This window comes from Engraulis encrasicolus, chromosome 11 (genome assembly GCF_034702125.1).
Source record: "Engraulis encrasicolus isolate BLACKSEA-1 chromosome 11, IST_EnEncr_1.0, whole genome shotgun sequence".
Taxonomy (NCBI): domain Eukaryota; kingdom Metazoa; phylum Chordata; class Actinopteri; order Clupeiformes; family Engraulidae; genus Engraulis; species Engraulis encrasicolus.
Genome location: NC_085867.1, coordinates 6,980,675 through 7,001,044, shown reverse-complemented (window position 1 = coordinate 7,001,044; position 20,370 = coordinate 6,980,675). Strand labels below are relative to the sequence as shown.

Genomic DNA, 20,370 nt, shown 5'->3' with positions numbered 1-20,370 from the left:
GTAGCGGCCGGTGGCTGGGGAAACAGGCAGGGCAGAAATTTTGGCGATCAAGTCCATAATAATTAAATCAATACGGTATAATTTACGAGTTTCATTGCGTGTGTAGGCAAGACAGGAGAGCGTTTTCCCATAGTGTTTGGTGTGTTAGTAAAACTCCACCTCCCGTGATACACCGCACCAGGCATGCGCGTTATCTGTTCAACTTCTGAAGAAAGCTGTTTTTGACAGTTCTCTCCACGCAGCTAGTTCTCTTGCTCATTTAAGCAGAGTGACTGCATACACATGTTAAGACATTAACAAAAAAATGCTTTGTCTGCTCGCGGAGTTGGAGTTTGCGACAAGCAACACGACACGCACTCCACGCAACCGGTCAGCAACAGCAATCAGGAAAAGGCTAGCACAGCACAGCATCTCGCCTTCACCGTTCGTACATTACATTGATGCAACCAAAGCCCTGCAACACTATTCAATTCAGTCAGTCGTCCCCTTGCTGCCGGTTTAAATGCACCACAGAACCAAATGCCATCAATACCGGGGAAGGACGTGACTATTTTCGAAACGAGTAGCCATGGTTAAAACTTAACAGGGGAGCTCATCAACAGACTCGCTCCTGTTCTGCAATGCTAGGCAGGACCGGGTGCAAGTGTATTTTTTAGCTTTTTCGGGGACACAGCAGACAATACTGAGCATAAATGAAGCTGTCAACAACATCCCAAGCTCAATAAGCTCAGATATTTCATTAAATAACTTCCAGTTTCCCTATTTCACAAAGACTTGATTCATAATCCCCGCGCTTTGTTTTAAACTATGTAGTAAGCCCAACGCAGCTTCTCAGAGAATGTCGTCAACTAGTCGGCTAGTCGTGGGGGTAGCAGCAGCATACTTTACGAAGCTACACATTTGCTTGCTGTCTCAACATTGCAAGCCCTCAAATTTCATTAAATAACAGACAGTTACCCATTATGCAAAGACTTCGGTCATAAAACCTTAAACTTTGCAATAGCAAATATACAAACTGTACCTACCCCAAACGTGAATCCTTCACCAGCCAACACATATCCTTCGTCAAATCCGACATGGTTATCCGTTTAATCCACCGATTTTGTGAGGGAAATTTGCGGCAATGGAGTTAATAAAATCCCACAGGTTAGAGATGAGCGGAGTAATATGTTTGCTGTGTCTTTTTTCAAAGCAGGCAGGGCCACCGTGTCATTGGTCAGGGCAGATCATACATCTGCCCTGATAGTGTCCATAAAGTCGCGCTTATGTTATGATATTATGCTAAGTAATGCTACAGTGCTAATTTTGTAGAATGGGATCGGGGCGAGGGGGCCGGGCTTAGCTGAGGCGCTGAGAAATCTGCCCAGGCCAGTGGCCATAGACCCTAACGTTAAACAGCCACACTAGGTGTAAACTAGACTTCTCAACAAAAATAAAACCCGATTCCACTCGCAAAGATCGTCACAAACTACAACATTGATGTAATACGATTCCCAGTGTGATTGAGGTTGCAATACATATTTTATCTACAATTTCTGAATGGATCTACTTTTCTCAGAGGAAGAGTCTTTGGGGGGGCACTGCCCATCTGCCCTTAATGAACCGGCCGCGCCTGCCTAGCACGTTGCTAAAGATGGCATTGTGTACCACTTCCTCTATACAAATACAGGGTGTAGGCCTATCAACAATATACAGCCGTACACATAGCCTGCTTTGAATGATTGTAAATTAGGTGAGTCTCCTACGTGACTTGGATTTACATGATACAACAATTAGTCAACAACTGAAGATGATCCGCTGACTTGACAACACATGCACTAAATGAGAGAAAGGGGGAAACTGGCAGTTTCCATAAGAGTGGGAACCCTCCCCCGAGGGAGCTATGGTGAGAGAAAGCAGGGAATTGACATGGTATCTCTTTAGGTTTACCATATAAATGTCCCCACCACTTTCTAAGCCAAACCAACACATTTGATTGGAACAATACAAATACTATAAGGTGTATCAAAATGTATACAGACTTTTAATCATTGTAAATCATGTGTTTATTTTAAAAGGTGTAATGGAATTCAGATATCATTTTATTGTTTTTCTCACCACCTGTTCTTAAATTGACATCTGTTCTGGTGCTGCCAGCGCAGATCACAAAGACGGTCCTTGGTATTTTTCTGCATTCACTTTTAATGGCTGCTATCAATTCAGTGCCTTTTGCAGATCTTACAGTATAGACCAGATGTGGGCAAACTCAGGCCTGGGGGCCAGATGCGGCCCGTTGAGCCATTTCATGCAGCCAGCTGAGCCTTTTCAAGAAAGAAAACTTTTAAATCCAAATTCATACAATCACTCAACATTCTTAAAATGACTACCTAAAACAGGGCTCTTGCCAACTTAAGATTAACCAAGTACTACATAGGCTACATCTAAATACATTTAATTACAATTGGCAGGAATGGCATAGCTGAGAAGTTATGTTCGCATGTATGCAATATCTTATTTTTGACACAGGCAAGTTGTCTGCGACATCTGGCCCTTCAGTCAATATTCTAAACTAGGGTGACCAGATTTTTGTAGTCAGAAACCGGGATACTTTGCCCGTGACTTAAGGACAATATTTGGAGGGTTGTTCTGGGGGTCCTCTCCCAGAAAAAAAAATATTTTTTAGATGCAATTTCCTGCATTCTAATCAATTTTAGGGGGAGGAATGACAAATCACAATTGACTCCTTCTGACTTTCTATACAAGCGCTGGCTGCCATTAATTGTGGCCCGTAAACATGTAATCTTTTCCATATATTTACCCTGATAGTGGCCAAAACCGGGACATATTTGTGTCCCGACAGAGTTTGCTCGGGACCTGGGACACACAACTCCAAACCGGGACATCTGGTCACCCTATTCTAAACCCAATGTGGCCCTTGGGCCAAAGTAATTGCCCACCACTGGCATAGACCGTCACCTTAATCATGTGGACAACAAGCAGTGACAAACGTATACAAATTATATCATTACATTCCATTACACTTTGAAAATGAAATTAATTTCATTTAAGTTTAGTTTAGTTTAGTTTAGTTTAGTTTAGTTTAGTTTAGTTTAGTTTAGTTTAGTTTAGTTTAGTTCCAGTGTACTTCACAATGCTTTGAAATGTGTATACATTTGTCAGGCACCCTGTACAACACTGTCAGGAGCTCCTTTCAAGATGTCGTTAGGCCCAAAATGTCCCTAACTGTGACTTGTACACAGGGACGGATTAAGATGGCCCGGGGCCCCTAGGCTACAGGTTTCTGTGGGCCCCCCTGGAAGGCAAATTTCGTGACAACACTATTAGAGACATTGAGCTAGGAATTAAGGATAATACAGTGTGTCTGCCAGCTGTGGAGAGGAGTATTAACAAAATGTAAAACTGTACTCAATATTACAGATTCATTTGTCAATATTGCATCAATATTGCATTCTGCACTTTTTGGACTTTTGGCCAATTGTGGCCCCCTGGTAAGTGAGGGCCCCTAGGCTGCAGCCATATCTAGCCTGTGCATCAACCTGGCCCTGCTTGTAGAGTAGACAATGGGGAACTCACTCACTCACACTGGCATCCATTCCACCAAGCACGCCAGAGGAGCGAGAGGAAGCGGAAGACGGGGGACCAGGCACAGTGGAGAGTGGTCATCTGCCACGAGTCAGACACGGGGGACCAGGCACAGTGGAGAGTGGTCATCTGCCACGAGTCAGATGATATTGCGTGGTGCGCGTGGCATGCGCTCAGGTTCCTCTTTGATGGGGCGAGCAATCATGTGCCTTAATGCCATTCAAATAAACTAGCCCACTGGCACGCTGTCCTGTCCTCACAGGACGGGGCCATGCATGCTTCCAAATGGCAGGGCTAATGTGTGGTTTCTGCTGATGCAGAGAGACCTCCCTTATAAGTTTTAAGGTGTGAAATTAGAAAGCATAAAAGGAAGTGTTAGTGTCTAGGAAATGCTAATCTAATTTGTCCGTGCGATTCCTTTTCGCATCATGTGAGGCGTCTATTCCAATGACCTTTGATTCAGTGACAATAATGTTATTAGACTTTCTTTACGATGACTAATTTAAGGCCCTGATCTTTTACACACTTCCACACTAAGGGCCAACTGATTAAGTGTGACTGAGAGTGAGCTGTCCTCATTTTATGGCCATGTTACAGTAGAGATTTGGTTTTTATATATTTTAGAAGCTTTTGTGCCTTTATTGATAGGAACTGTAGATTATGACAGGAAGTGAGTGAGAGAGATGGGGAAGGATCGGCAAATGACCCGGGCTAGAATCGAACCCAGGTCGCCGGTGTAGTAACCCAGTGCCCTACCATTAGGCCACAGCAGGGCCAGTAGAGATTTTTTGTGTGAAATCTCAGAGTGCCTATGCTATTATTCTGTGTTTGTATATGCAGGACATACAAAGCAGGGCTAGACATTGGCACCTGACAACCGTCTGGATTGCAGTGCTGGTAAAACCTGGCTGTGGCTGGTAACATTTTCAGTGTCACTAGCCACTTGGCAGGTACCATACTCTTTGGTTTGACATATCAGAGTAGCCTGTATTCGTTGTTTGCCCCTTGTGTATTAATTGCTTGTATTTAAGTTTAAGAAAAAGCTCAGTTCCATTGGTTTTATTTCCATGTAGAAATGTATGCACTAATCTTCTTGCTTCAGTACCTCATCAAATTTGTGGCTTGTAGAATAGCTGAATGGCGAGTGACTTGGAGAAAACCACTAGCCACAGTGGCCGCCAGTAAGTGAAAAGGTTAAATGTCAAGCCCTGGTACAAAGAGGACCACTATGGTGCATTAAAGTAATGGGGATATATTTCAGGGTGTGCCAAGTGTAATCAGGGCTTTGGTACTGTGTCACTGTTTTGTAAACGTTTACACTGACTGACACAAATTAGCCATCCTCCATCTTGCCAACGCCTGCAGAGCTCTTTCTGAAGCTCCCTCTAGTAGTGTAACCTGTTCAGGGTTGGATTGGTAGTCTGGCATACAGGGCATGTTCCCGGTGGGCCGACAGTCCTCTGACGCTGTTGTTTTTTGTTTGTTTGTTTGTTTTTCCCTTAGAGACTGGCCTTCTATTTAGATGGTGTGGCCAATGGTCTATCAGTGAAATTATCTAATCATAATATCTTAGAAAAGCAAGCGCCTGTGTAAGGGGCTGGCCAAAAAAAAATCCCGGGCTGTCCTAGTCTTCTGTCCCAGTCCAGCCCTGAAACTGTTGCAGGTGTTGGGAAGTGAATGGATAATGGACAATAAAAGGTGCTAATGGAGTTGATCTTGTGGAGATTAGTCTGCAAGATATTCCTGAATATCTGCCTGCCCTTGTTTTGTCAATAAGAAACCTCAATTGAGAACAGATTATCCTCTAATGGATGCTATTGATATAATGTTATCTGTATCGACTATCTGAAACCGAGGAAATGCAACATCCTGGAAAGAGCAATCACTTTTGTCAAGTAGATTTGTACAGCTACCCTGCAAGTGGAGATTGAATAGGAGGAAATGTTACATTGTGAAGATGTATAGTGTTACATTGGCTACGTTTACATGAGGCATTCAATTCGGAATTAACTCACTTTAATTCTGAATAAAGCTTAATTCCGCTTTGAAAACGCCATGTAAACACTTCGGGACACAAGTCGAAATTAAGTGAAACATCAAAGTAAACTCGACGGAGCTATTTAATTTGTAATTAAAAACGTCATGTAAACGTAGCCATTGTGTAGATAGAATTGTGTAAAATATTTTTGCAATATGCACTCGTTGGCACATGGTTGCATGTGTGATTATAGGTGCTGTTTCTACGTAGCCAGATATTTTTGAAAATGCATTGGTATTGGCCTTCTGTTCCACGTAAACAGGGCTTTAAAATCCACATATCAAAAGTCCGGCTTTAAAAATGTCTCATTTATGGAATTAAAACGCACTTGCTAAAATTGAGTTTTTATTTATCCACATGTTGTGTTTACACCTAAACAGGAGAAAAAAATATCCACATTAGAGAGAGAGAGAGAGAGAGAGCTGCCACGGCTAAATGTAGGCCTATATAAGAGTGAGCTATATATGGTTAATATATGTCTAAGGATGTGTATAATGTCTCTTGGGGAATGTCTTCTGTATGTATGTATGTATGTATGTATGTATGTATGTATGTATGTATGTATGTATGTATGTATGTATGTATGTATGTATGTATGTATGTATGTATGTATGTATGTATGTATGTATGTATGCTACTTGACACCTTATTTTCCCCCTGCGATGGGTGATAATGGTGTATAATGGTGCATCTAATGAAGGGTTTGCCAAGTGTAACCCGGGTAGCTAAGCTTTTGCACCTGTGCCACTGTTGTGCTAATGTTCACAATGACATTAATTAGCTCTATACGCATAGCCGCCCATTGTTTCTTTATACAGTGAAAGCTACTCTCAGTTGAGGTTTCTAAATGACGAAATAAGCCATAAGTCAAGCCAGGTCAAGTCAAGTCGGTTTTATTGTCAGTTTCTTTACATGGACAACACAAGACATATAGAGAACATGTATTAAAGACATACATTACAGAACACATATTAAGAGCATTTATATATAGTATATATTGTAGAGCAGGGCAGAGCAGACATTCAGGAATATTCTGCAGACTCATCTCCAAGGGTGCAGGGCCCACGGATGAGTCAGTTCTGCACCACTAATTATCAGGGGCCCCTTTGAGCCAAAAGTTCCCGGGCCCTATTTCCCTCCCAGTCCAGCCCTGGATAGATAGACTCACCTCTTTGATCACAGTGGCATCTAAAATAAATAAATAAATAAATAAATAAATAAATAAATAAATAAAAGAGTGGTGGTAAGATCTCATTTATTGGAGTAGATGAGAAAAGCAGAGGGAGATACCGTAGGCTTAACAGCTTGTTGGGTGCTCCTGTGGTATTATGGGCCGATGATGTGGCATTGAGTGTGACCGTATATATCTTATCACTTTCTGAAGTCCAGTGTCACTCTCAGTCTCAGTGATTCTCATACTGTGTGTGTTACTGTTGACTTTTTATTTACAGCATTTGAGCTGTATCGTTTAACCCATTTAGCCTAAGCCCTTTTTGGGAAAAGGTGCCCTCTGTCTTTTAAAACCTAAATATCTCAGCCTTCAAAGCACATAAAAACATTAAATGTGCTGTATTTAAAAGCCAGGACCCTCATTTAGCATTACAATGTGTTCATTCAACTCTAACATACCAACATTTTTAATTAAAAAAGCTCAAATCTCAAGAGCCTGAATGCAGCGTACCGTATACATGGGTTCCAAATTTTGTTTATAACCTGACTGTGCGAAACTATCTGCGCACAACTTAACGCTGTCGGTCAAAAAAAATAGCGCACATAGTTGGCTGCCAGTGTCTTGCCCCTCCTCATAACATTGTGTTTGCAAACATTCAGAACCCATGTATATGTCCCTCCGGGCTAAAATGAGTTAAAGGTCAGATATGGGCCCTGGACATATATGACAAGTTCAAGTGTTGGGAAGCCCTGCCCTGCTGTATCTGGTTTTCACTCTTCTAAGAGAGTGACCAACAAGAGGAACCGAAAAGCAGAAACCCACACCAGAGTTGACATACTCAGTCAGCCATATTAAAGGGGCACAATGTAGGATGGCGTCATTTGTGCTGTGCTCGTGGCATGCCCGTCTCAAAATCTACACAGTAATGAAAAAATGCTGTTCAAACTCGCTGTGAGAATGTTTTTCGTCACGGAATGCCAGCAGTTGATACAAATATGAAAACAGTATACCTATGTAAAGCGATTTTTCATATGAAAAGTGTTTCCCACAACACTCGTTCGGACCGCTCTGACAAAAGTTGCATTTGGGATTTTCTGACAGCGGACCGCAGAACTCAGAAGTTGTCGCGAGAGTCATCGTTCACTTACTAATGACTCAAATAAGCATCAGCTGACAGGGACAGGGATTAATTAAACTTTTAATCCTAACTAAAGCCCCGTTAAGTTGACTTATTATATGGTTGTGACGTCATCTGTCGAATGCTCCATTCATTTCAACGGGGCTCCCCAACGTTCGGACGTCTGTTATTTTTCGATAACGGACGGGTTGGTCTATAACAGACCGCTGTCAATGGCAACAAGACGTTTCACTGCTAAAGCGACTTTTCAACAAGACTCTAATCAGCTGCTGTGATAGACAGCACCCGCTGTCCTGGCTACCGCTGTCAATGGCAACAAGACGTTCACTGCTAAAGCCACTGGCTTGTATACAAGTCAGTGGCTAAAGCGAATGTTTCATATCACTCCGCAGGGGGTCCGGTCTTTTGTCACTCTAATCAGCTGCTGTGATAGACAACACCTGTCCTGGCTAGCCTACCTAGCTGTTGCCTAGCGGTGTTCCACAACGGCTCTGTTTTGTTTTGCGCAGCAATAATCTTAACATTAAATAGGTCTAAAGAAATGTCCCCGCATGTGTGAATCATTTAAGTATATCCATATAATAAGCGGGTTAACTTTCGGCGAGTCGGTCGCTTTGTGGAATAGCAGCACTTCAGAGAGAACAAGACCCCTCCGCTCCGCGTCGGGGTCTAAAGATTCTCTCTGTCGTGCTGCTATTCCACGGTAGCGACCTTCTCGCCGAACGTTAACCCTTACTTACTTGATGACACACTAGCTAGCCTATATACGTATGTGTGGTACAGCTACTCAGTTGAGGAAATAACAAGTTCATCCATGCTCAATGCAAACATATTTCTGTATAGGCCTATTCAAGTTACCTCCTCCTAATACCCATCCCAAATAGCCTAACTATTGGATGTAGGCGTAGAACACAATGTCACAGAAATACACTAGGCTAACTTTTGTTTCCAGAGTTTTCCCTAAAGACTGGGATATAGTCCTACTGTTATAATCACTTCCATCACTTCCATCCATGGCGGAAGTGCCCTTGAAGGCACCGACCCAGGGCCGCTGCTAAGGTTTTGGAGGCTCTAAGCATAACTGGTCAGGAGGCCCCCCTCATAATTAAATACCACTACTACTACTAATAATAATTATACCAGTATTCACAATTCCAGTATGCCCGCAAAATGATGCGCCTTTTGATAACTAATAAATATAAGTTGTGTAATGTAATTTAGTTTTTTTTCCATGACGTTTTATAGTCAATCTCAATTTAGGAGGCTCCAATTTTGGGGGCAAAGTGGTTGAGGCCCTAAGTGGTTGATGCCCTCTGCTTACTCTGCTTATGCCTAGCGGCAGCCCTGCACCTGACCCCACAATGCTCCAGGGCCGTAATCGATAGCATGTAAATCGCTTTGGCGAGTCATAAATAATGTAATAATTAGAGCTCCTCGATTATGGAAAAAAATCAATATCACGATTATTTCAGTCAATATTGATATCACCATATTTTTAAACAGTATCATTTTTAATGAAAAGTAATTGTGCCAAACAATTCACAATCTTCCCTCCTTTCAGCAGTGTGAGTGGTCCTGTTCTACATGAGAGTTGGATAGCAAGTCAGCTATACGCACAATAGCTCAAGTGGAGGGGTATGTATTGTGCATAACATGGCCTTCCTTTTGGCTGTAGCCTATAAACAAATGACAAAATAGTTGTTTCAACTCGATATTGTTATTGATATAAGCTTAATGTTTGACAGCAATATTGATATCATGATATTAATTCTATATATTGCACAGCCCTAGTAATAATGAATGGTTTTGTAATTTAGCGCTCCAGGCAACGCATGGGTTGGGCAATATAGACAGCACAACCTGACGTATTCAAATGCGCATACAGTACCCACAAGTCCCGTGTCTGGGGGCGTGGCTACTAAGGCTTGATAAACATGCCTGCCAAGCTGTCCAGAATCACTGTCAAACTGGGTCATATCAGCTGTTCCACCGCGGACTTTAATTCAAGATTGCGAACTAGAATGACAAGGGCTTTTTGTACCTGCATTCATTTGTTAACTGCAAGGTCGGACGTTTGAGTTTGGGAGTGTTTTACGTCGCATCTTGGTGCCTTTAGCCTGCGCGGGGGACAAAAGCCAGCAGGTTATCCAGAACAGCAACTTAAAAGCCAAAGCAAACCAGTGAGATTGATCTCGCAAATTAGTTATAGTCTTTGTTCGTCTCGTGCGAACCATGGCCGTCTCAAAATCTAAAATCGCGGTAGGATTTATAGTAGCGGGTAGTCTGACTGTATTTTTTGGAGTGGTACTCGTGTTTGTAGGACCCATGATCATTGATGACCAAATTGCAAAGGTGGGTGATCAGAACTGAACTTCACCATTCTATTGTTATCAATGAACTTAATGACTGGCCGCGTCTAGGTTATTGGGCTGCAAAACAGCCTATACGCCCGGACAGTGCTATAGGTTACCCAAGGTTGCCAACAGTTTTTTCTTGTTTATGGCTTGCCCTCTTGCGTAAAGTTTGATAGGCTGTCGCGGCCATTAGGTCTATACTGGCTCAGGGGTGAACTGTATGTACTTTATGGATCAATACTGGTTTTAATGTTGTTTTCATCTGTGACATGTGTACCCTTTTTTCTTGTAGAATGTGGAGATCAACCCTAGTAACGACCTGACCTATACCATGTGGAAGGACATCCCCGTGCCTTTCTTCATGTCCGTGTACTTCTGGAACGTGCTGAACCCTGAGGAGATTCTGAAAGGCGAAAAGCCGATGTTGGAGCAGAGGGGGCCGTATGTCTACAGGTAGGTTGGTCAGGTCAAGTCAACTTTATGTCAGTTTCTTCAGCGTCATAGCTCTACAAATAAATTGAAATTGCGCTTCTCTCTGTCCCAGACTATGATATGGACATATACATATACAGGATTGACATTTAACAAAGCATGAAAGTGTATGGCAAGACTGGGCCATGCGCGCGCGCCACTGGAGTGCGGAATGCGGTTACTCGCAGTTGTCCATTTTACGCACGCAAATAAACGCATGTTGCCTGTTGCATGTTGTCTTTTAAACTGGCGTAGAGGCGATTATCATTTTGTATGTATGAAGAGTTTCAGTGCAAAGTGGTGTATATCCATTTCGGAACATTTTGGGATATTGACAGTTTTGTATTTGACATTCCATTGCATTGCAAAATGCATTTTATATAGTGCTGACGACTTTCTCATGCTGAGATCAAAGTTACTAGTCTGCCACGACAGCATAATGCCCAATGTACCCTCCTTTGTTATTCTTTGCAGATTTTTGAAATATGACACTTCTTCAAATGTCTGGTTTCCCGACCAGCCTCCCCAAAACGGTTTCCAGATGTAATGGGGCATTTTTTCATATTATGCAATCACACATGTCTTTTACATCCTGTCAAAATGTTAATCATCATGCCACGCCTTTAGTGTTATATCCATGGTAAAGCATCCATAGGATCAAACTGCTATGTAGGAGAAAAGGAATAAAAAAAACAACATGCTTGCCAAAGTCATGAGATGTATTCCCTGACTATGGTTTCTGAAACGAAACAACCTGAACTCTGTTAAAATTATGTCATTAAGGTGATAACATTTAAGAATTCTTTAACAATTTTGTTTTCCTGAAAAATGTTGAAGGAGGTAGGTCTACACACTGCCAGTAAGATACAAAAAAATACATAATTATTTAAAACGCAATGTTTCGACCACCCTGGGTCTTCATCAGGATGCATTTTTATAAAAGGGTTATTGTTTGGAGCCTATTGGCAGTGGGCAGACCTACCTCCTTCAACTGTTTGACACTTTTGTCTGGCACCTGCAAAAAGTGTTTTTGGATGTGCACACCATACTCAAAACTACTACAGTTCCTGAAAACTGACCATTAAGTGATGTGACTATTGGCAAAAAAGTGCATCAGTCTCCCACTTGTTGCTTGTGCAGCACAAGCAACAAGAAGGAGGCTGGTTCACTCTTTGTGCTACTAACTTGTTAACTGGCAGTTCATTCAAGTGATGTCACAGTAGCACTATTAAGACTGACATTTAGTGTGTTTTCGCAGTGCAAATTCTCGACTCAGTTCAGTGTTTTTCTACAGCAGTCAGGGCCACAGTCATGACCTACTACATGTAATTGGGGTTGTTGAAGGGTTGGGATGGATCTGTCTGTAAAACGGAAGCATATGTCACCTAACATCATAATATATAGAATACAATATGTTTTGTTTGTCATTGTAACAAGTTAAACAAAACCGAGCAGTCCAACCTCACACACCCAAACATCCATGTATCCCGATCACACAGAGCCAGCTCCCGACACATCCACACTAAGGATATCGGGCCGATATTTGCATATTTTAAGTGTATCAGTATCGGCCGATATGCGCAGGTTTTTTTTTGCCGATATGCAATATTTATTATTTTATGTCATTTGTTTTTTTTTTCAAAGCACCAAGACACTTTATTTTTTTATTACTTGATTGCTAGAGTGGGTGTTTAAATGTAACAAGTTCTACCTCAATTTGATAATGTTAAAGGAATGTTTATTTTTAACTTGAGACCTGGAATATTTGTCATTTTTTAACCTTTTTTTTTAACCCATATCGGCCGCAAATATCGGGTATCGGAAATCAGGTATCGGCCAAGGGTGATGAAAAAAAAAATCGGTATCGCATCGGCCATTAAAAAACCTGTATCGGTCGATCCCTAAATTCCACACACCCACTTTCATACAGTACAAATCTCGGATCTTGCACACATTCTCCACACCCCTCACACACCCACGGCACATCGTCTTTTATAATGGATGTCTTCTGCCCTCTTCAGTAAGGATGGACAGAAAGAGGGAATGGTGTCAAGATGTCAAGATGTGATCTTGGCCCCAAGGCAGAGGGAAAGGAACTTAAGGGGTTATAGGGTCGTTAGTAGCTTCGTTTCAGAACAGGTTGTCCCAGTTTTTTGACCTCCACAAAGTCGCATACAAGCAGATAAGCTAAGGACTACTACATCATTTTACACTCCGTTATCTGTCTGAAGTCACAGATCAGTCATATGATGTTTGCATGGGATATACAGTAAAATGTCATGTGATATCTTCAGTATAGTCTGTAGATCCAGTCAGCACTTCTGGGGGCCGCCCATGAAACTGCTCGTTTTGCCCTCCATATGCTCCACCCACTGCATGTAGCGGCTAATCAAACGGCTCTTCTACTGTATGTCTGATGACTGGCAGTGATTGGCACCGCACGACCAGCGGGGGCCGCATACGAAGGGGAAGACGAGCGGGCCGACGCGAGCTATACACCGGCACTGTTTTATGCTGAATGTGCACAGATGAATCGTGTGTGAAACCAGTGGTGTAGTCTACGTAGAACGCAGGTATACGCAGTATACCCACTTAAAATTGATTGCTCCATTATTTAGAATAGCACAAATAGTATACCCACTTCAAAAAAAATTCAAATATACAGTATACCCATCACAAAAAAGTAGACTACACTGTGTAAAACATGCATGAACTCAAATATCTGTGTGTATACATGGGTTCTACATTTTTATTTTCCCCCGACTGCGCGAAACTAACTGCGCAGAACTCAGTTTGATTGTTGAAAACCGCTGTTGGTCAAAAAATTAGCTCACGTGGTTGGCTGCTAGTGTCTTGCCCCTCCTCACAATATCGTGTTTACAAACACTGTGAACCCATATATAGGGCTTTTCAGCAGGTGGTTTGTTATATATTGAGAACATGAACAAAATCATCCCCAATATAGAGATGAGCTTAATGCTTTCCAAAGCCATGTGATATTTTATCTGACAAAACCTGAACTCTGAGCTCCGAGATGATAAAAGGTCTGTCTGCCATAGTTCAGCCCTTTTCTTTATCAAGAAGTGTACATTGAATTACATTACATTACATTGCATTACATTACAGTACATTACATTGCATTTGTAAGACGCTTTTTAACCAAAGCAGCTCACAATCAAGAACATAATCATAGCCTACAACACTTGCAAATACAAAGTACACAGGAAATATACAGAACAATTAGTCCAATTAGGAACAGTTTTGTTTTTCTTCCATGTAGTACATTAGCACAGGGTTAAGTAGAGTACACGCAGGGGGCGTTAGGGGCCCATAGGGGGGAGTCGAGAAGGATACAGCTGCGAGAGAGGGGGGGGTGCTCAGTTGCCATTGGGAGACATAGTCTTAGGGCTGCCACTTAAGTGCGTTAATTAGATTAATTAATTACACCGCAAATGAACGTGTTGTAAAAAATGAACACGATTAATTATGAATAGGCATAAGTTCGTAAACTGCCAATAGGTGTTTCATCCTGCTCCTGTGAAACCGCCGATCACGACGTTCAGACAAAGTATTCATTAAGTGCACCCTTAAGTCCACTCTTTCTCTCTCCATCCCTCCCTCCCCCTCGCTTACCCCCACACATGTGCATATTATGGGTGAAAACGGCTCCTCGCTTCTCATATTTAAAAGGGGAGCAATTTCACGACTTGGACTCCATGGAGTAGATGAAGTCATCCTTTCTTCACCTTTTTCTCTCATACCAAGTATCCCATATGGTGATGATAAAAATGAGATTAAATTAGATTCATTACTTACAAAGTCTGTAATTAATTATTTCTTCTAATTTCTAGTTACTGTACTAATTAGTCAATTTTATTTTCTGATACTAAGGGGTGAGTTGGCAGGCTGTCATGAGGTCAAGGGGGCGTGTGGTCTACGTTGAGAACTGGGTGAGTGGTTAGGGCGTCAGACTTGTATCCCAAAGGTTGCCGGTTCGACTCCCGACCCACCAGGTTGGTGGGGGGAGTAATTAACCAGTGCTCTCCCCCATCCTCCTCCATGATTGAGGTACCCTGAGCATGGTATCGTCCCGCCGCACTGCTCCCTTGGGGTGCCATTGGGGGCAGCCCCCTTGCACGGGTGAGGCATAAATGCAATTTCGTTGTGGGCAGTGTGCAGTGAACACTTGCCGTGCTGTGGAGTGCTGTTTCACAATGACAATGGGAGTTGGAGTTTCCCAGGTGGGCTTTCACTTCACTAGAGTCTACCTCAGGATTGGGCCAGCTCAAGCATTCGTGTAGTAGACAGTCAGGAAAGGGAAGAGTCTTTACTTGCTTCATGAAGGCTGAGAGAGATGTGCCTAGAGTCTTGCTGCTCTTGCTGGGAATTTGCTCCACCGCTGAGGGACAGTGATGGAGAACAGTGTTGACTGAGATTGCTTGGAGTGAGCAGATGGTACGTAAATGCTAGATGGTTTGTGTTTGTAGGGGTTTGTGTACCCTCACATACGGTGGGCCGGGTCCCATAGGTGGGCCTTGAAAGCCTTCCAAATGGGCCTGAAATCATTTTCCAAAAATCAAAATAATAATAATTGTGTGTCGCTGTTGACTTTTTTTTTGAAGCTGTATTGTTGATTGGGTCAGAGACGGGCCCCAAAAATTTGTGAACATTTCAGGTGGGCCCCAAATTGGAATAGGTTCCCCACCCCTGGTCTAGGAGATTCCTGAAGGCATATACAGTACATACAAAAACACCCTCCAGGAGCAGAGGGAATGGGCGTTAGGCAGAATCAGTCATTTGCTTGTTATTTTGTTCTCTCTGTCTCCATCCACACGTGGCCAGACCGAGAGGGCTTCCATAACATGTTTGGTATTGGTACATATGGTCCCTATTCCATCTCGCCCCATGCTCTATGTTTTCTTAGCCTGCCGTTCACTGCACATAGTCATTACATCATAGTGTGTATGTATGTGTGTGCGTGTGTACAGGAGTGTGCGTGAGAGTGCGTGCGTGCGTGCGTGCGTGCGTGCGTGCGTGTGCGTGTGTGCGTGTGTGTGTGTGTGTGTGTGTGTGTGTGTGTGTGTGTGTTGGGGGATTTGTCACATGCGTTTCCAATTTAAAAGTAGTAGGGCCCCTTTATTTGGGGAAGTGTGTATATGCTGTCAGCCAGCCCCATTCGTTCTGACTACAGACCCAATCACCCATCATGAAGTTCATTTATTGTTGTCAGCATTTTTGTTCAGCCTTTGCATGAAGTGTATGATATACACTTGTTCTGTATATCTCCTGTGCACGTTGTATTTGTTAGTGATGTTGGCTATGACTATGTCCTCTTTTGAAAGTCGCTTTGATTATAAAGCATCTGCCAAACGCAATGTAATGTAATGTAATGTAATGTAATGTACCCTGCTATCTAAACTGTAATGTATTTTTTGTACTAGTGCACGATTGAAGTTATGTATTATGAGCATGCTCTCCAAAAGGAAAGCTGATCTATATTATTTTGCTTACTACAAATAGGACTTTTATTGTGAAATACCTCTCCACAATTTTGATATACTTCCTTTTTTACATCAATTGTGGTAGGAATGTTTGCAGCCGTGCTGTGCATCCATTTCTCTGACCACGACGAGATCTGCTTGGTTTCGGAAAGGCGGAGATAAATGCTTTTGGTTTATTTTTAAGTTATTTCTTTTATTTAATTATGAATTTTGTTTTGGTATGCTTTTCCTGTCAACTTGTTGCGGTTCCCCTAGCACCTCTTTGCAACCCCCCCCCTAATAATAATTATTATTATTATGTGCACTGCACAGATTTGAGCAAGTTTTCACTGTAGAACGAAGGATATACATAGTCCGCGCTTCTAAAGTAACAATCCAGTGGAACTAACTAAATCATAAATACAAATGAAGAAAAAGCTGCTGCCACACGGATGTACATTTTCTGATTTCACTGAAAAAATAAATGACTGATATTTTCTGCGATTTTGCGTTTTCCGCCTCTAAGCTGCTGAGTATGTATAGTATATCTAAATATAATAGTTATTTTGAGCTACACAAATTAAGTTTCTTTTTTGGTAAAAACCTGATCATTTCCTGCGTCTTTGAAGGAACCAGGTTTTGAATGACCGGTTTGGTACTGTTAGACCTGTAAACCGTATCATTTGAGCTATGAAAACACTGCTTTTATTGAGAACAGGAGAAGACCAGGGAGTCTGGTTACGTAGGGGGCAGTGCCAGAGGCAGAGAAATTGCGACCTGTATTACCCTTTTCTTAGCCTAGCAAACTAGCCCCACCCGCCAGCAGTCAAAAAATATTTTTGCCTGTGAGTGGGTCTAGCCGCGGACAATGCCCCAGGCCCTTTCCTTTCTTTTCATTGGCATTAATGGCTGTTGTTTTTTTTTTGTGGTAAAGATCTGATTGTGGTGTCACACCTAGGATATTTGATATTCGTTGAACCGGCCCTGTTCTGACCTCCCATCTTCTCTGCCCTACAGTGAAAAAAGGTGGAAGGACAACATTACTTTCCATGCGAACCACACCGTGTCCTACCAAGAGTATCGGCAGTATTTCTTCGAGAGGGACATGTCGGTGGGCAACGAGTCTGACATTGTCACGATCCCCAACATGATGGTGCTGGTAAGATCCCAACATCTGTCCTTGCAGTGAATTGGCACCCACCCATATAGCAATCATATGATATGCCGACTGAGATTAACCCATTGATGCCTAATGTTGCATTGCATAACATTGGCCCTGGCGCCTGGGGCTGCATTACGCAACATTCAGGCTCATGAGATTTGAGACAACTTTATTAAAAATCTCTTTTTGTTTGAGATGATTGAACACATTTTAATGAAAGATGAGGGTCTTAGCGTTTAAATGCAACTTAGCGCATATTTTTTATGTGATTCAGAAGCTGAGATATTTAGGTTTTTATAGGCTGAGGGCAGCTTTTCTTAAAAAGGGCTCATGCATTCAGCACCATTTTTTTGCAGGTGCCTTAGGCGTCAATGGGTTAAACATGTGTCATTGGTTACTGATCACCGGTTACATCACTGGCTACATTACTTGTTACATCTCGGGTTACATTACACAGATTGCATAACTACATCCTATGGCCCTGATGTAGGAAGAAAGGTAAGAAAGTGTTTCTCTTTTTGCAAGATGTTCTATGTGCAGATATGCCCCAATGCACGTTTGTGTTTGGAGTGCCTGGATGAAGTTTTCTCTCTTGCACGTTTGTCATTGTTGCCTCAGAAGCCAGAACTGTTTTGGCTGTCCAAATTGTTCAATAAATCTGTCATGTCATTGGGCTTCGCACAGCAGGAGTGGCTTGTAGAATCTCCAGGGGGTTGTGCAGATATTTGTCCCACTGCTTGTGTTGGGGAGTTTTGGAGTATGAAAATGACTCTGTCAGATTATTTCCAGACGATAGAGGCCTGTTCCTGATTATGTTTTTTCAACTGAGGGGAAGTTTCTTCACAAGCAGACAGACAGAGTAGCCTAGCAGTGTTTCAGTATTACTGGTGTGAACATGCACACATATTTACAAGGCTCTCTTCCAGCATCCACCATAAATGCAAAATGTTATGACTATTTTATAATCATATGTATATACAGACCTTGGACTCAGAAGTAGGAAGGTAGTCCAGTAAAGGTAGTCGTTAATGACGGTTAAGTCCATACTCTTATCATGCAAATGACCTGCCACGCTGGGCACATGCCTAAAGCCTACAGAAAATGTCATGATGTAGCAACAATCCCTAGCTTCTTAGAGAGCTGGGCCATCAAGTGTTAATGTTGTTCTTGCGCATTATTCTGCTCCTCTTCTGCTTTGCACTGGATTATCAAGAGAAGCTTGCAATAACATTTCTTTTGTTCTGTTTATTATGTTTTATTTTTTTCATTTCTTACTTAAAATGTGGGCTTTTTGCCTTTTGTTGTGGATAGGATCATGAAAATCATGACATAAGACAGTGGTTAGGAAGAGAGATGGGGTAGGCTTGGGAAATGACCATGGCCACATTCCAACCTGGGTACACTCCCTATGGGCATATAAAGCCTATTCATGTTACCCTGCTTTAGCATGGCGTGCCACTACACTTCACCCCCTGTTTATATTAGGGTCAGTAGTAAACCAGGTTAGGTCAACCTTGAAGTAGTGGAAAATTGTATTATAGGAGAGCCTGGAGCCTTATTTGTGTAACCAAATGACATGTAGAGAGGAGTAGAGTAGAGTATAGTAGAGTAGAGTAGAGTAGAGTAGAGTATTATTTATTGATCCTGAGGGAAATAAAGGTACCAAGCAGCATACATGCATAAATACAGAAAAAGACACAGAGACATTACAGACAACATTGCACATATACTCACCATACATATATTCACAAGGTCAGGACCCCCACACACACAACTGAAGAGCCGGGAATCCACAAGTATGGGCCAGGTATATGGTAGCAGGTTTACCACTTCCTTTGAGTTAACTTAGCCTGGCTTATCACTTAACCATGTTCTTGGAATAACCCCCCCTCCCGAGAGCGTGTTCCCATGTGGGACCTTACCTGTATTGTGTGTGTGTGTGTGTGTGTGTGTGTGTGTGTGTGTGTGTGTGTGTGTGTGTGTGTGTGTGTGTGTGTGTGTGTGTGTGTGTGTGTGTGTGTGTGTGTGTGTGTGTGTGTGTGTGTGTGTGTGTGTGTGTGTGTGTGTGTGTGTGTGTGTGTGTGTGTGTGTGTGTGTGAAGGGTGCGGCGGTGATGATGGAGAAGATGCCGTTCCCCATCCGGGTGATGGTGAGCGCCTCCTTCAAGGCCTTCAAGGAGGGCGCCTTCCTCACCAAGCCGATCGGGGAGCTGATGTGGGGGTACGACAGCAAGCTGGTGGACTTCCTCAACAAGTACTTCCCCGGCATGCTGCCCTCCTCCGGCAAGTTTGGACTCTTCGCAGAGGTGAGAGGAACACGCACACGCACCCATACAGCTGCACGCACGCACGCACGCATGCACGCGCACACACACACACACACACACACAGGGTTTCCCCCAGCACTTTGTGTAGAGTGTAACTTCATTAGAACCTCTGGTGAGAGTGTAACTTTATTCGATTCTTTTGTGTAGAGTGTAACTTTATTCGATTCTTTCTTAATATTAGAATTCTTTATTAGATTCTAGCAAAGTTTTAATAATGACATCGTTGATGATCTTAATGATGCGTATGTGCACTGGTTGTTTATTTCATTATTTGTGTGTCTATTTGCAGTTCAATAACTCCAATACCGGCCTGTTCACGGTGAATACTGGCGTAGATGACATCCGCAAAGTACACAAAGTGGACTCCTGGAACGGCCTGAGAGAGGTACGCTACAATACCAATCGATACAATACCATATATGATACGATACCATATGATACGAGTGCACTTTATCGTCAGTTTGTACTGAAATTCATTTTGCATCCCTGAGCTATACTCGGTGGGCATTTGGTCAGGGAAGCCTTTTATTGTTCTCAACCTCTATCTGTTTGTGGCATCCATTTCTTCTATTTATTTTGACATGTGCAACATGCACTCACACCCATTTTTTCCCTGTGCATATACACACAGTCCTAGCCTATGACACA

At 42.5% G+C, this 20,370-nt stretch overlaps 1 protein-coding gene across 4 annotated transcripts in view; it reads left to right on the top strand.

Annotated features, from left to right (window-relative positions):
- The first annotated feature begins 9,848 nt into the window (after nt 1-9,848).
- The window catches only part of scarb1 (scavenger receptor class B, member 1), a 34,476-nt gene continuing 23,954 nt past the window's right edge, over nt 9,849-20,370 (top strand). For all 4 annotated transcript variants that reach the window (XM_063209817.1, XM_063209818.1, XM_063209816.1 and 1 more), the window contains exons 1-5: nt 9,849-10,281; nt 10,576-10,736; nt 17,252-17,393; nt 19,498-19,701; nt 20,012-20,107. In XM_063209817.1, coding sequence (XP_063065887.1) covers nt 10,162-10,281; nt 10,576-10,736; nt 17,252-17,393; nt 19,498-19,701; nt 20,012-20,107 — 723 coding nt within the window. In that variant the 5' untranslated portion in view covers nt 9,849-10,161. The remainder of the gene's footprint in view (nt 10,282-10,575; nt 10,737-17,251; nt 17,394-19,497; nt 19,702-20,011; nt 20,108-20,370) is intronic.